The sequence below is a fragment of the Panthera onca genome, chromosome B3 (assembly GCF_046562875.1).
Source record: "Panthera onca isolate mPanOnc1 chromosome B3, mPanOnc1 haplotype 2, whole genome shotgun sequence".
Classification (NCBI taxonomy): Eukaryota; Metazoa; Chordata; class Mammalia; order Carnivora; family Felidae; genus Panthera; species Panthera onca.
Window position 1 is genome coordinate 62000478 of NC_138344.1, and position 12143 is coordinate 62012620.

Consider the following 12143-nt stretch of genomic DNA (forward strand, 5'->3'; position numbering starts at 1 on the left):
TCAGCTCAAGAGCTATTTCAAGGTGAAAGCTGAGAAAAGGTAAAGCAGCTCAAGGAGAGGAAAGCACCCAATCAGAGGGCATTCATCGAGAAGCACTAATCCCCTTAAGAGAAGAACCCTACTTTGTGTCCCCTTTATCGGCCTTCTGAGACCAAAGTTTGCCCCTCTGCCTCAGTTTCCCTTTTGGAAACTGGGCATAAGAATGGTGCCTGTCTCCTGGTGGCATCAGCAGGTATAGCTCCCTGAATATCATCATCTCTGTACTCCAGGTGGGGGAGAAAGCCGAGGGCTCTGGCTGCCCACTAAATAGAACCGCCTCACATCCTCCATCTATCCCACTGCCCACCCCAGGACTGCCTCTGACCACCATTCACCCTCAACCTGCTGTGGGGCCCAGCCTCACTCCACATAATCAAAGCTGCCAGCAGGGTCCTTTGTGGTGCTGCTCCCGTGTGGCACTGCCTAGGGGCCCCACCATGGGGCAACAGATGGACCTATGGTCTCCACAGAACAATGGTGGGGGAGGGGCTCTGGCATCGCCTGCCCCAAACAGGAAGCACTGCATGAGCTTCAAAGAACTGGCAGGGCCAAGGGGCTGAGTGGCTGGAGCCAGTGCCAGGACTGGCGGCTGCCTAAAGAGATGCCTGCCAGCCTCAGGATGCCCAGCCTGCGGTGGGGGTGGGGCTGCAGTGGCAAGGGCAGCTGGGTCTTGGACAGAGGATGCCTTGCACCCTCCTGGCAGTAGCCTCTGCCCTAGGAGCATGTTGAGAGAAGGGGGCTCCAAGCTAGGCTGTTTCCCGGCTCTGCTGCCACTCACCAGCAGGGCTGCAGGTTCTTTCCCAGGCCACAGTGGCTCTGGCCCTCCAGCAAGCAACCATGAGGGGCAGGGCTGGCACCAAGCCTGCCGCCCACTCCCTGCCTCCTGCTCCCAGCTGCTCTGCTTGGAGCCTTTTCCTCTCCACTTCCTGTTCACACAGGGGGGGGCGGGAAGTGGAGGGAGGAAGCTGGGGGGAGGCGTGTAGGGGGGACCCATTGAATAAAAGGAATTAACCGTTTCCCTCCTCTGACCTCTGGGAATTTCCGCCTGTGAAAGTGTCTCGAAGAATCTGCAGAGCTGGGGGAGTGGGAAGGAGGTATGCCCCTTTTGGCCCCCTCCCCCTCCCCTGGTGGTGGTGGGGCCAGATAACTCCCTCTGGGCCCCCTAACCTTTTGTTTCCCTGGCGCCAGGGGGGCAGCGCCAAGGGCAGCCTGGAGTCTGGTGGCCTCCAAGCCCCCTCCCATCCAACGGGGTTGATGAGGGCCCAGCCTGCAACCTGAGCCCTGGGGTGGGAGAAGGGGGAATTCAAGACTTGGTGGTCCTGGGGGAATAAACTCACACCCATGCTGGCCAGGCTTGGAGCCCTGTGCCCTCCCTTCCAGGCTGGTGCTCTTGGCCAGTCTGCACTGGGGACAGGAGAAGGGAGGGCTGTCCGGTGGGAAAGCCAGGCCACAGACGCTAGGCTGTCACACCCTCCGACAGCCACTCCCCATGGAGCTGTGGAAAGGAGCTGGTGGTTTCAGGAAGCCAGTCGACAGCGCCCCCTCGTGCCAGCTGACGACTTGGCCAGGCAGCCCCCCAGAGCCCTCTCAAGGGCGGGCCTCAGGAAGCACCTGCTCCCCAGGACCAGTGACCGCCCTGAGTCTCCCCCAGGTGGCTTCCTTGTTTACAGGCCTCCTGCCCTGATCTCAGCGTCACTGCCTGTGGCCACTCCTCCTATTTCCAGTGACAGCTCCAGGAGCAGCTCATTCATCTTGGCCCCTGCCTACGCAGCTGCTCCCCCACTCCACCCCCTTCTGGCCCTCCCCAGGCTTAGGGCCAAGGCCCTGAGGGCCTCCTCTCTCCCCTCCATTCCAGGCCTTGCTTGGTTTCCAGGGATCTAAGGGCTGTAGCTTCCCGTTGCCCTGACTCAACGGAACCCCATTCTGTCAGTGCCAGGGAAGCCTGTGGCCTTTTTTTCCAGGAAAGAGGAAGCAGCCTAGGACCAGATGGGCAGGCTCAGAAGACAGAAGGGGGCAGGGGCATCCCAGGCTGTCTTAGCCAAGTCCACTGGGAAGAGGGAGCAATAGGGCAGTGTTTGTTTAACTAACATGTATTAGGTACCCATTATGTGCAGAGACAGAAGACCCAAGCTGTTCTAAGTAAGCAAGTGACCATGCAAGTGGCAGGTCAAAATTTAGACCTAATATTCACTGACAGTGGGAAATGGTAGGCCACATGGGGAGAGGAAGGGAGCAAGAGCCTCCAAATCTTCGAACAGAGGGAACAGGATTAGGATGCTCTCTGCCCACCCAGGGATTACCAACCCCTCCCTATTTGTTCCCTCTTGCTTTTGGGAGAAGACGGAGAGTCTGAGACTCATCAAAGACGGGCGGCTTCTAGCCTGCCGGTTGGCAGAGGCCATGAGGAGACAGGGTTGTTCTAGTGGTTGGGGGGACTTGGCAGGGCATGACTCCACCAGGACTGCAGGAGATAAAAGTCTTGGAAAGGGTGAGGCGGCAGGAGAGAGAAAAGCATGTAGTCACCAGCCAGGTGGCTTGACCCCAGCCTGATTCCAGGAAGACACACTTGTTATTTTGTTTCAGTCTGAGCAGCTGATGGACCACACCTATAGAGCTGAACAGTGGACTGTGAACCCCAGTCCACAGGGCAAAGGGTGCTCGCTGATGTCACGGGAAGGCCCTGATCCAGACTCCTTAGGGTAGCCACAACTAAGAGTATATGTAGTCCAGAGGGGGAGGGCGGGTCACAGAAGTTAGATGAGGAAAAAAATCTGCCAAATGCCATGGATGGTGGCAGGGGCAGTCCTACCTCCACACTGGATCTGAACAATATGGTCAAATACCAGACAGTGGTAGGGCAGTATCAAAGCTGGCAGAAGCTGGGAATGCAAGGATCCAGGTTGGCAAAGACAAGGGCAAGCAAAATCTCGCATGTATAAGGGCTAGTGAAGGGAGGAAGAATGAGGGCTTGGATTCACGGTGAGGCAGTGCAGATTCCCAGAACATACTAGAAAGGAACAGACTGAGGAAGCACTAGCGGAGAAAGGGACGAGAAATTAGTGCCCTCAGCTGCCCGTGTGAAGGATTCTGTGGGGAGCAGTACCACCTGCTGGCCAAAGGGAAGAACAGTGCTTGATCTGAGGATGGTGGGCCACCAATCCCAGTTGGAGCCTGGAGAAGGAGAGGATGGAGCAGAGGGACAAGGAAGCGAACAGATAGAAAATATGTCAAAATCAGTCACATCATCAGGTGAAGAAGCGAAGTCCAAGGCTGGAAAGTGTTCAGGGTCCCAGCAGCATCCCTGTGGCATCCTGTGCTCCTGGAGATCACTCACGTGCCACTCAGGCCAGCATCAACAAAGCCATCAACTCCAGGACCACCAGCACAGCGCAGGCAGTTTAATGTTCCCCACTCCATCATCATCTCCCACTGTCCTCCATGAGGCTCTGTCCCCCAGGGCACGCCCACACACCAGAGCTCTAGAAAGCGTACACAAGACACGCCCACCACCAGTACCACCTTTCCCCACCCTCCACGCCCAGGACTTGGAGGGGCTGCCTTTTCTCTCTGGGACCTAGGGGCAGACACAGGAGACGCCTTCCTCTGAAGGGGAAGAGCCACGCAGTGAAAAGGGAGAATGGTACTCTCGCTCTAGAAGGTGAACAGGATGTCTGTGGGGAGTAAAAAGGAAAACAGGACCGTTAGAGGGGAGAGGGTGATGGGGTCAGAATTCTGACTTCTCCAGGCTAAGGCCCCCTGTTGGGAGGCAGGCAGATGGCCTGGCATAACAGTGGCCCTAAGGCCGCTCTGAAGAACTGGATAGCGGCAGATGATACCTCTCGGTGACAGCTAGAATTCCACTCTTCCCAACAATGGGGCGAGTCTCCAGATGATGGAGCACAGACCAGGGTGTAGCCTTCCCAAGAAGGGGCACGTGCCCCCGACGGCCTGCCCACCCAGCACAGCATCCTCCTACAGCCAACTGAGGTGCTCCTCCTCATAGCGCTGGGGGTCGATGAAGGGCCGGTCAATAGAGCGGATCATCAACTCCCCACAGTACACACACTCAGCGGCCACCAGTTCATCTAGATCAGCCTTGAGCTGCTCCCGACTGGGTCCCCCAGCGGCAGCCCCACCCTCGGCCTCCTTTGCACGGGCAGAGCCCTTGGTAGGGGCTGGAGCAGCCCCCAACTTTCGCTGCAGCTCCTCGAGCCGGGCCTGCTTGTAGGCCGGCAGGCCAGGCCGCACAGCCTGCAGCAAGCAGTCAGCGTGGAACATGTGGCCACAGAGGAAAAGGTAAAAAGGGCGGTTGAGCAGGGGGAAGTCGCAGGTAGCGCATTTGTCCTGGGGCTCCACTGTGCCGTAGCGGCCCCGCAGCTCCTGCAGATCTCGCCGGATGCGCTGGGCGCTGGCTGTGGCCTCTTCCATCTCCCGCTGCAGCTCCTGGATGTGGTGGTTGTAGGCCTTGAGCGAGCTGCAGATCGCCTCCTTGAAGTGGTCGATGGTGACGAAGTCAGGAAAGAAGGGCAGCACGTCCTCAATCTTGAGCAAGGGGCAGCTGGCCAGGCAGGCCATGGCCGTCTGCACATCTTCCTCCTCCTGCACTACGTGTCGTGCAATCTTCAGCCACAGTTTCTTGCGCAGTTCCTCGTCTTCCTCAGGCAAGTCAGCACACTGTTTGGCTAGGTCCACATCCACCTGTGGGGAGACCATGAGTGTTAAGGTCAAGCCCCCTGCCCTCTACGATACAGATTACGGGAGAGACAGGTGCCCCGGGAGAAGCTGGGCCCGAGGAGAGGCCCCAAGACAGGATTCCCAGCATTCTGGGAGCAAGCAAGGTGAGGGCTTCTGGAGGCCAGGACAGAAACCTGTCTCAGTAATGGGTATGTCCCTGTCACAGCTTTGTAAAAGCTAATTACGACAGTTGGGGCTTTGATTTTAGCAAATTTAAAAATCACCCTGGAGTATATTCAAAATACAGATTTTTGGGGGGCACCCGGGTGGCTCAGTCAGTTAAGCGTCCGACTCTTGATCTCGGCTCAGGTCATGATCTCACAGTACGTGGGTTTGAGCCCCGTGTCGGGCTCTGAACTGACAGCACGGAACCTGCTTGGGATTCTCTTTCTCCCTCTCTGCCCCTCCCCTGCTCACTCTCGCTCTCTCTCAAAATAAAGAAATGATCTTAAAAAAAAATTTTTTTTTAAACACAAATTTTTTGGGTCTCACCTCAGACTTTCTGATTCAGTAAGTCCTGGGTTCAGACCTGGGAATTTGTATTTTAAACAGCACTTCGTGTGATCCTAAGGCAAGTGATGACTCAGGATTGAGAAGTGTAACTCGGCACCTTCCCCTTCTGCAGTCGTGGCTGTAACGCAATAGCTAGCATGAATGTAGAACTTACTGTAGAGGAGGCACTGTTCCGAGTGCTTTTCATACACACTACTTTAATCAACTCTAGGAGCTAAGTACCATTACCATTTGTGGCCGAATCCTCTGAGGCAAAAACAGGGTCAGAAATCAGCCTGAGGTCACACAGCTTCCTAAGTGGCAGAACCAGACTTCAAACCCTGACCTTAAGAGTCCACATTCTTAACCTCTACACTAAAGCACCTCTCTGCAAGAAATGCCAGCACCCTCTAGCCACAGCCCCCCACTCCAAACCCTCAGCATCTGAAGCAACTGCTCTCCAGGTCCCTCTACTGGATGGGGTCAAAACGCATTGGCTCACCTGCAGGGCCAGGTCCACAGCCTCCTCATACAGTTCTAGGACCTTGTAGACATGGACACAAGCACGGTGGTGGCCGTGCTCAGCACAGAGCCGCAGCGCATACTTGAGGTCATAATGCACACGGTGCGGGCTGGCCCCAGCCTGCTCGAGGTAGGCCAGCAGTGAGGCGGGCTGGCCTCGGGCATACAGCGACAGCAGGTAGTTATGAATGGCCTGCTCAGTCTCGCCCAGCTCATTCACGCAGAACTCCATGTAGCGGATGGCCTGGCTCACCTGCTGGGCCTCGCCACCCTGGCTATAATTCACCAGGGCAGGAATGAGCTGCCGGGCATCTAGCCGGCTGCCCAGCTCAATCCAAGCATCCACCAGCTGGCGGGGGATGTGGCGAATGAGGATCGGTGAGAACTTGTAGAAAAGCTGAGGGTCACGGTGGCGAGCAAGCACGGCCAGGGCTTCCTCGTAGGCCTCGTGCTGGCAGTGGTATGCCACCACTCGCTCATAGTCCTGCATGATCACGGCAAAGTACACCATGTGTTCCGTGTCTCCATGGCTGGCAAGCAGTTCATGGATGGAGGCCCGGCTGGCAAAGAGCCACTCCTTGTGGCGGGGGCTGCTGAGGAAGGCCCGGAAGCGCTCCCGTGTTTCCCGGTAGAAGTTCAGGGCCTCAGGATCACCCTGCAGAGCCCCGAGCCGGCTCAAGTAAAGCTCCGTCAGCCAGGTGGTAAGCAGTGTGGCCTGGGTACGCTCGGCTGGCTTCAAACCAGCCAATTTTCGCTGCAGGAACTCGGCCAGAGCCTCCTCCTGTCGGGCCTCCAAGAACTTGAGGGCAATCTCCTCAAAGTAGCTCTGGGTCAGGGCGTAGCAGCGGGCACTCTCCAGGTAACGACGCTGGCGAAAGCAGTAATCAGCTTCCCGGGCCAGGACTGTGTCCAGGCAGTCAGGCCGCTCTCGACAATACTCTTTGGCCAGGTCAAAGCGGTTCATGTCCAGGTAGGTGCGCCACACATCCCGGGCCTCCCGCTGCACATGGTAGCGGAAGACGGCCCGCTCAGTGTAGGCCCACAGGTGGCCCGTGGAGGAGTCCTTCACCATGTGCTTCAGCGGCCCAAACTTCTCCAGGAAGTGATCCCGCAGCACCACCTGCCCTGTCAGCGTACACACTGCCTCCACCCGGTCCGCCAACAGCAGTAGGAAGTGGAACTGGGTCAAGACGACAGCCAGAGGTGGACTGGCCCCAGGACCTACTCCCTCTGGGTACTCCCAGACTCGCTCCTCACTCAGCAGGGAATCGGGGCGCCCACAGTCCAATGCTCCATACAACACGCCATCCCCCATCATCCAGGCGAAGGCCCGAGGTGCAGAGCGCAACTTGGGGGTATAGAACGCCAACTCACTGTAGCCCAGACTGCTGGGGAACTCACGGAATGGGGGTGGGTGGTCAGCGTAGGCAGCGAAGAGCCCTGAGAAGCCCTGGGCCTCAGTCCCCTCTGCTGCTCGACCTATGAACTGGAAGAGGCGCTGCCGAGTTGTGGCGATAACAAAGCCGCGCCCATCGGGACCCCGCTCAGCCTCAAGGGAGCATACAGGCGCTGGACCCCCTTCTTCATTTAGTACGTACAATGGACGGAAGTAAAGATCTGGGGCAGGGCCGAAAAGTCCACCCTCGCTGGCTGAGAGCTCTGCTTCGAAGATCTGGCCTTGGGCAGTGCCGACCAGGATGGGGCCTGTGCTGCTCTCGGTGCCCAGTGCCTTGTTCCAGCCCACACTCTCCACCAGCTGTCCTTTCCAGCGTGCCAGTGGCCGTACCTTCTGTCCATTACGGTTCACATAGAGGACCTCAGTGCTGCTCAGAGCAATCAGCAGGTGACAGCCTGGAGTGGGGAAGAGTATGGCACTCTACAGAATGCTGCCATTCCCACCCTCAGCCTCCTCCTTATCCCCACCACTCTCAGATCCCATCCACCCAGGCAATGACTTACCCTCCGCTCAACCAGTCTCCCCACCCCCCGCCCCACCAATCTCAGACCTCCACCACCAGTTACCAGTGTGGTCCAGAAACATCTTGTGAACTCTGGCATCATCCTTGCGTCCCAGCTCCACATGGTTGGGTTCGTTGGCCTTGCCCAAGTCAATGCTGTCAGGACAAGAGTCACAGCATCACTCCAGAGAAGGGCAGATCCTTTTTTGGAATCACAGACCTCTTTATAATCTGATGAAAGCCACAGGCTCTCTTCCCTGAAATCTATATACACATATAAAATTCTGCACACAATCTCAAGGGAACTCTCAAATACACACAGGATCCTACTTAAGAACCTTCAGCTCTGAGAATTCCCCTACCTCATTTTGAGAAGTCACTAAATAGAAGTCTTTTCCCTCTACTCAGAAGATCTACAGTGCATCTGGGAAGACAATGCAGGGGTATCCCAGATTGCTGGGGTAAAAAAAGAACAAATACTAGCTAATGGTTACTGAGTACTTTCTACATACCAAGCACCATGCCAAGACCTTAACCAAGTATATCTCAATCTTCACAATAACACTGAGGGGTGCTCCTGTTGAAATTATACTTCCCTTATTAAAACCATTTTCAAATTATATACCCATTTTTAAAGAATCAAAGCAAAGATGTATAAAGAGTTAAGTTTTCTTCTTAAACCCATCACTCTCCATAGACAAAACTGATTTTAAGGTTTTTCTCCATCCTTACAACATAGACTTGTTTTGTCACTGTCTTTATATTTTTACAAAAATCACTTCATGTTGTGTACATACGTGTGTGTATATATATAAATTTTTAACTTGCTTTTCTCACTTAATGATATTTCATGAATATTCCACAGTATCAACATACAGCTCTATCTAACTCATTGTTTCAATAACTGCATAATTTTCCCCTTCATGGCTCAACCATAATTTTATCATCATTTTCCTGTTGATGGGCATTCAGTTTGGGTCCAGTTTTTCCGACCATAAATAACTCTGCAGTCAACATCCTTGTATCTATACCCTTGCAAAGCGGTACTTTTCTTGCAAAGCGTAATCTTTTCTAAGATTACGTATTCTCCAAAGTGGGATTGTTGGGTCCAACTTATAGACATTTTAAACTTTAACAGGCATTTCCAGAACACTTTTCCAAAAGACAGTGGCAAGTTATACTCTCACCAGCGGTGTGTGAGAGTCCATTTCTGTGTGTCTTCACCAGCACCATCTATTACTATTTTTAATTTTTGTCAATCTGATAGGTTAAAAAAAATGGTACCTTACCTTTATTTCCCAAAGGTTGAAAATATTTTTAGATGTTTACTGGCAATGTAGAGTTCCTCTTCTGTAAACTGCTTGTTTATATTCTTTGCCCTCCCCTTTCTACTTAAGTGTCTTTTTCTTATTAATTTGTAAGGGCTTTTTAAAGAATAGGGATGTAAATCCTTAGTCATATGTGGAAACACATCATTTTCCCACCATCTTTGGTCATGACCAGATTCAAATGCTTTTTTTCTTTATTATTATTTTGAGTAATCCCCACACCCAATGTGGGGCTCAAACTCACGATTCCAAGATCAAGAGTCACACGCTCTACCAACTGAGCCAGCCAAGCACCCCTCAAAGGCTTTTTTGTTTTTGTTTTGTCATTACTATGTAGTCAAATATACCTGTCCTTTCTAGCTTGAGTAAGAAGGTCTCCCTTCTGCCCAAGAACACAGACATTTATTAAATATTCTTTTGATATTCAGTTTGTTTTTCCTATTTAAATAATTATCCCACCTAGAATTTATTTTTGTGATACAGAGCCTTAGCTGTTTTATTCCAGATGGTTATTCTAGATAAGCATTTTTTTCTGACACCCTTGTTATATAGTATTCCCACTTACGTATGTATGTATGTATGTATGTATGTATGTGTTTATATCTAATTTTATTGAGATATATTATTTCCATGTATAGTGGATTTACTTCAGGACTCTAGATGGTTCCCCTGATCAATGTGACTAACTTGTGACTAAAGATAGTTCTAACTATCTTTAACAGATGACGGGACACAGTTAGAGAGACTGGGTGACTTATTCAACATTCCCTGGCTGGTACATAGGAGAGCTGAGCTCTGATCCAGATCTACCTGATTTTAACTACTATACTACATTAGTTCTTTGGTAATGGATGTTTCCTGAAAATTCCAAATCTACTGTAGTTTCACCTGCCCAGAATGAAAGAAAGTCCCCAGTCAGTTAATAGTCCCCAAATACCACTAATCCACTCCCTACTAAGTCTTTTGAGCCCTCACTTACCGGAGCAGGGTATCCTTGCCCAGGCTCATGCAGAGCTGATTGCAGGAGACAACAAGACTGGTGATACGCTCAGAAGGGGTAAAGTCAATGCGCTGCTTTGTGAAGATGGGCACTTCCTTCTCTAGCTGGGCATTCACATACCCTACAGGAAAGGAGGGAATTAAAGGTGAGCTATGGAAGAGATGGAGGAAGAACAAGGAGAGGCAAACAAAAAATTGTTTTCCTCTCCACCTTCCCAACATACTCCTACCCCAAGCCCTCAGGCAAAAGTTTGCTATCAACATATCAAGTAGTTTGCTAATCATCTCTACATGAGGGCTCTGGGCTCCTTCTGACAGCTGTGAGGGGTGGGTTCTTTGAACCCTTATAATGCTGTTGCACCCTCATGTACCCTTCTCAGTAGAAAGGGTTGGGCATTCTCCCTTATCAATCTCGGGCCTAGCAATCTCAGCTCAACTAAAGTAGTCTAGATCCACTCTCTCCCCTCCTCCCTACCCATGCAGTAATGCTCTGAGTGAGTCTCCAGAAGAATGAAGGCAGAGGAAGCCCTGGGGAACAGTCCCAATCAAGCTGTAGCTTCTTTCTCTAGCTTTTATTCTCATTTATTTACCACTGCATACCTAGCACTTGAGACCCCTCTGCCAACTCTGTCCTACTTTCTACAAAAATTTCCCCTCAAGGCCAGCCTGCACCCAGATCTAGCAAAGGCCCAAAATAACTTCATTTTTCCCTGTTCAGTGACAAAGTTCCCTCTAGGACCAGCCCTCCTACCCCTACAACATTCCCCTTCCACCATGTTCTTTGCCCACCCTCTTCCTCCCACCTCCAGAAGGGGCCTGGTAGGAAAAGCACAGGCTCTGGCTGAAGCCTGGAGCCTATTCTCACTTCTCTCAACCGGGGCCCTGTAAGCAAGTCACTTCCTTAAATGGGTCCCACTTTCCTTGTAGAACCCGAGTGGCAAGGCCTAGATCACGAGACTGCTCTTGCTGCTCTTTTAAACTTCGACCATCCACCAGCTGGGGGCCAAGAGAGCCTGAGGAGAATCAGGGGCCTAGGTCTGGACTGTATGTCCAGGCGGTGAACCGGACCCTTGGAGCTACTCTCCCCGATCCTCCCCCGCAGGTGCCAGGTGTGCGGATAGTGTGAGCGGCTCCCTCCCCTCCCTTACCCGAGTGGGGGATGCCCACGCTGGGGCAGCCGGGCTGCAAGACGGCTGAGCGGGACAGGGAGTCCTCGTATTCATCCAGGATGGACGCCATGGTGCCCGGCCTCTGGGCCCTCCGTTCCGGGCCCAGGGATTCCAACAGCGCTCCCCCCAGGGATCCCCGTCGCCTTAGATTGGAAACTGCGTCTCCGCAGCCTCGACAAGGCTCTGACAGATCCTGGCAATCCACCGCCCCCTTCTCCTCTTTAAGATCCTGAGGATTTTCTCGCTCTCGCCTTATAATGAGCGAGAAGACTTCGGAGCCCTCTCCCTTGAATCTGGTGCAGTCCTGCACCCCGCTCCCACCCCCAAAAGATCACTGGTTTCCTTTTGCAGATCCCAGAAGATCCCAACCTCGCCCCAGCGACTCAGCTGACTCCCGCCCCCGGGACGCGCGCCTATAACGTAACTTCCGGGCTCTCAGAAACCCGCGTTTGCTCGCGTAGGAACTTATCCCCGACCCGCCACTGGGAGGCGCAGCGAGGGCTGCCGGGGCGAAGGCGGGGCCAAGGCGCGGGGCGGGACAGGGACAGGGACCTGGCCCAGTCCACTCTTGAGGGAGGGAGCCGGAAGTGCTGTGGCAGCTTTCGGTTTGGGGCGGAGCCATAGACGCGTCACAGCTGCAGTCCAGCTAGGTGGTGAGCTGGCGCTACTGAATACAGGCGCTCCCCTCCAGGACCCTGCTGCAGTTCTGAATTTTGACACAAGGAGGCAATCCCAGTGCTTTTAGGCCCTTCCCCATCCGCGCAGCGCATTCCAGCCCCAGGCTCGGAGCCATTCCTCAGTTCCTTTTTTGCACAGGCATTCCTCTCTCAGACGGTCTCAGCCTCCGTGTCCAGCTCTCGCTCCGACCTCTCCAAACAGGCCGCTACCCTAGGCCCTCAGGA

The 12143-nt window shown here is 53.6% G+C and overlaps 1 protein-coding gene across 2 annotated transcripts; it reads right to left on the reverse strand.

Moving 5' to 3' along the window:
• Nucleotides 1-3403: 3403 nt before the first annotated feature.
• On the reverse strand, nucleotides 3404-11657 carry VPS18 (VPS18 core subunit of CORVET and HOPS complexes). 2 transcript variants are annotated; one of them, XM_060618909.3, is made up of 5 exons: nucleotides 11221-11657; nucleotides 10053-10194; nucleotides 7810-7901; nucleotides 5768-7638; nucleotides 3404-4737 (listed from the first exon to the last, which is right to left on the reverse strand). In XM_060618909.3, the coding sequence occupies exons 1-5, from the start codon at nucleotides 11309-11311 to the stop codon at nucleotides 4012-4014; spliced, it is 2922 nt and encodes a 973-aa protein (XP_060474892.1). In that variant the 5' UTR covers nucleotides 11312-11657; the 3' UTR covers nucleotides 3404-4011. The 2 variants fall into 2 exon arrangements, with proteins under 2 accessions (XP_060474892.1, XP_060474893.1); XM_060618910.3 differs by lacking the exon at nucleotides 11221-11657 and adding an exon at nucleotides 9035-9961 and having other exon boundaries at nucleotides 10053-10162.
• Nucleotides 11658-12143: the final 486 nt, after the last annotated feature.

What these genes read in the sequence shown, in the direction of transcription:
- VPS18 (XM_060618909.3), bottom strand. Translation starts at nt 11,311, where the DNA reads ATGGCGTCCATCCTGGATGAATACGAGGACTCCCTGTCCCGCTCAGCC. An exon ending in CGTGGGCATCCCCCACTCGG is followed by an intron (nt 10,195 to 11,220) that starts GTAAGGGAGGGG and finishes CCTTTCCTGTAG; the next exon opens with GGTATGTGAATGCCCAGCTA. An exon ending in GATGTTTCTGGACCACACTG is followed by an intron (nt 7,639 to 7,809) that starts GTAACTGGTGGT and finishes TCCCCACTCCAG; the next exon opens with GCTGTCACCTGCTGATTGCT.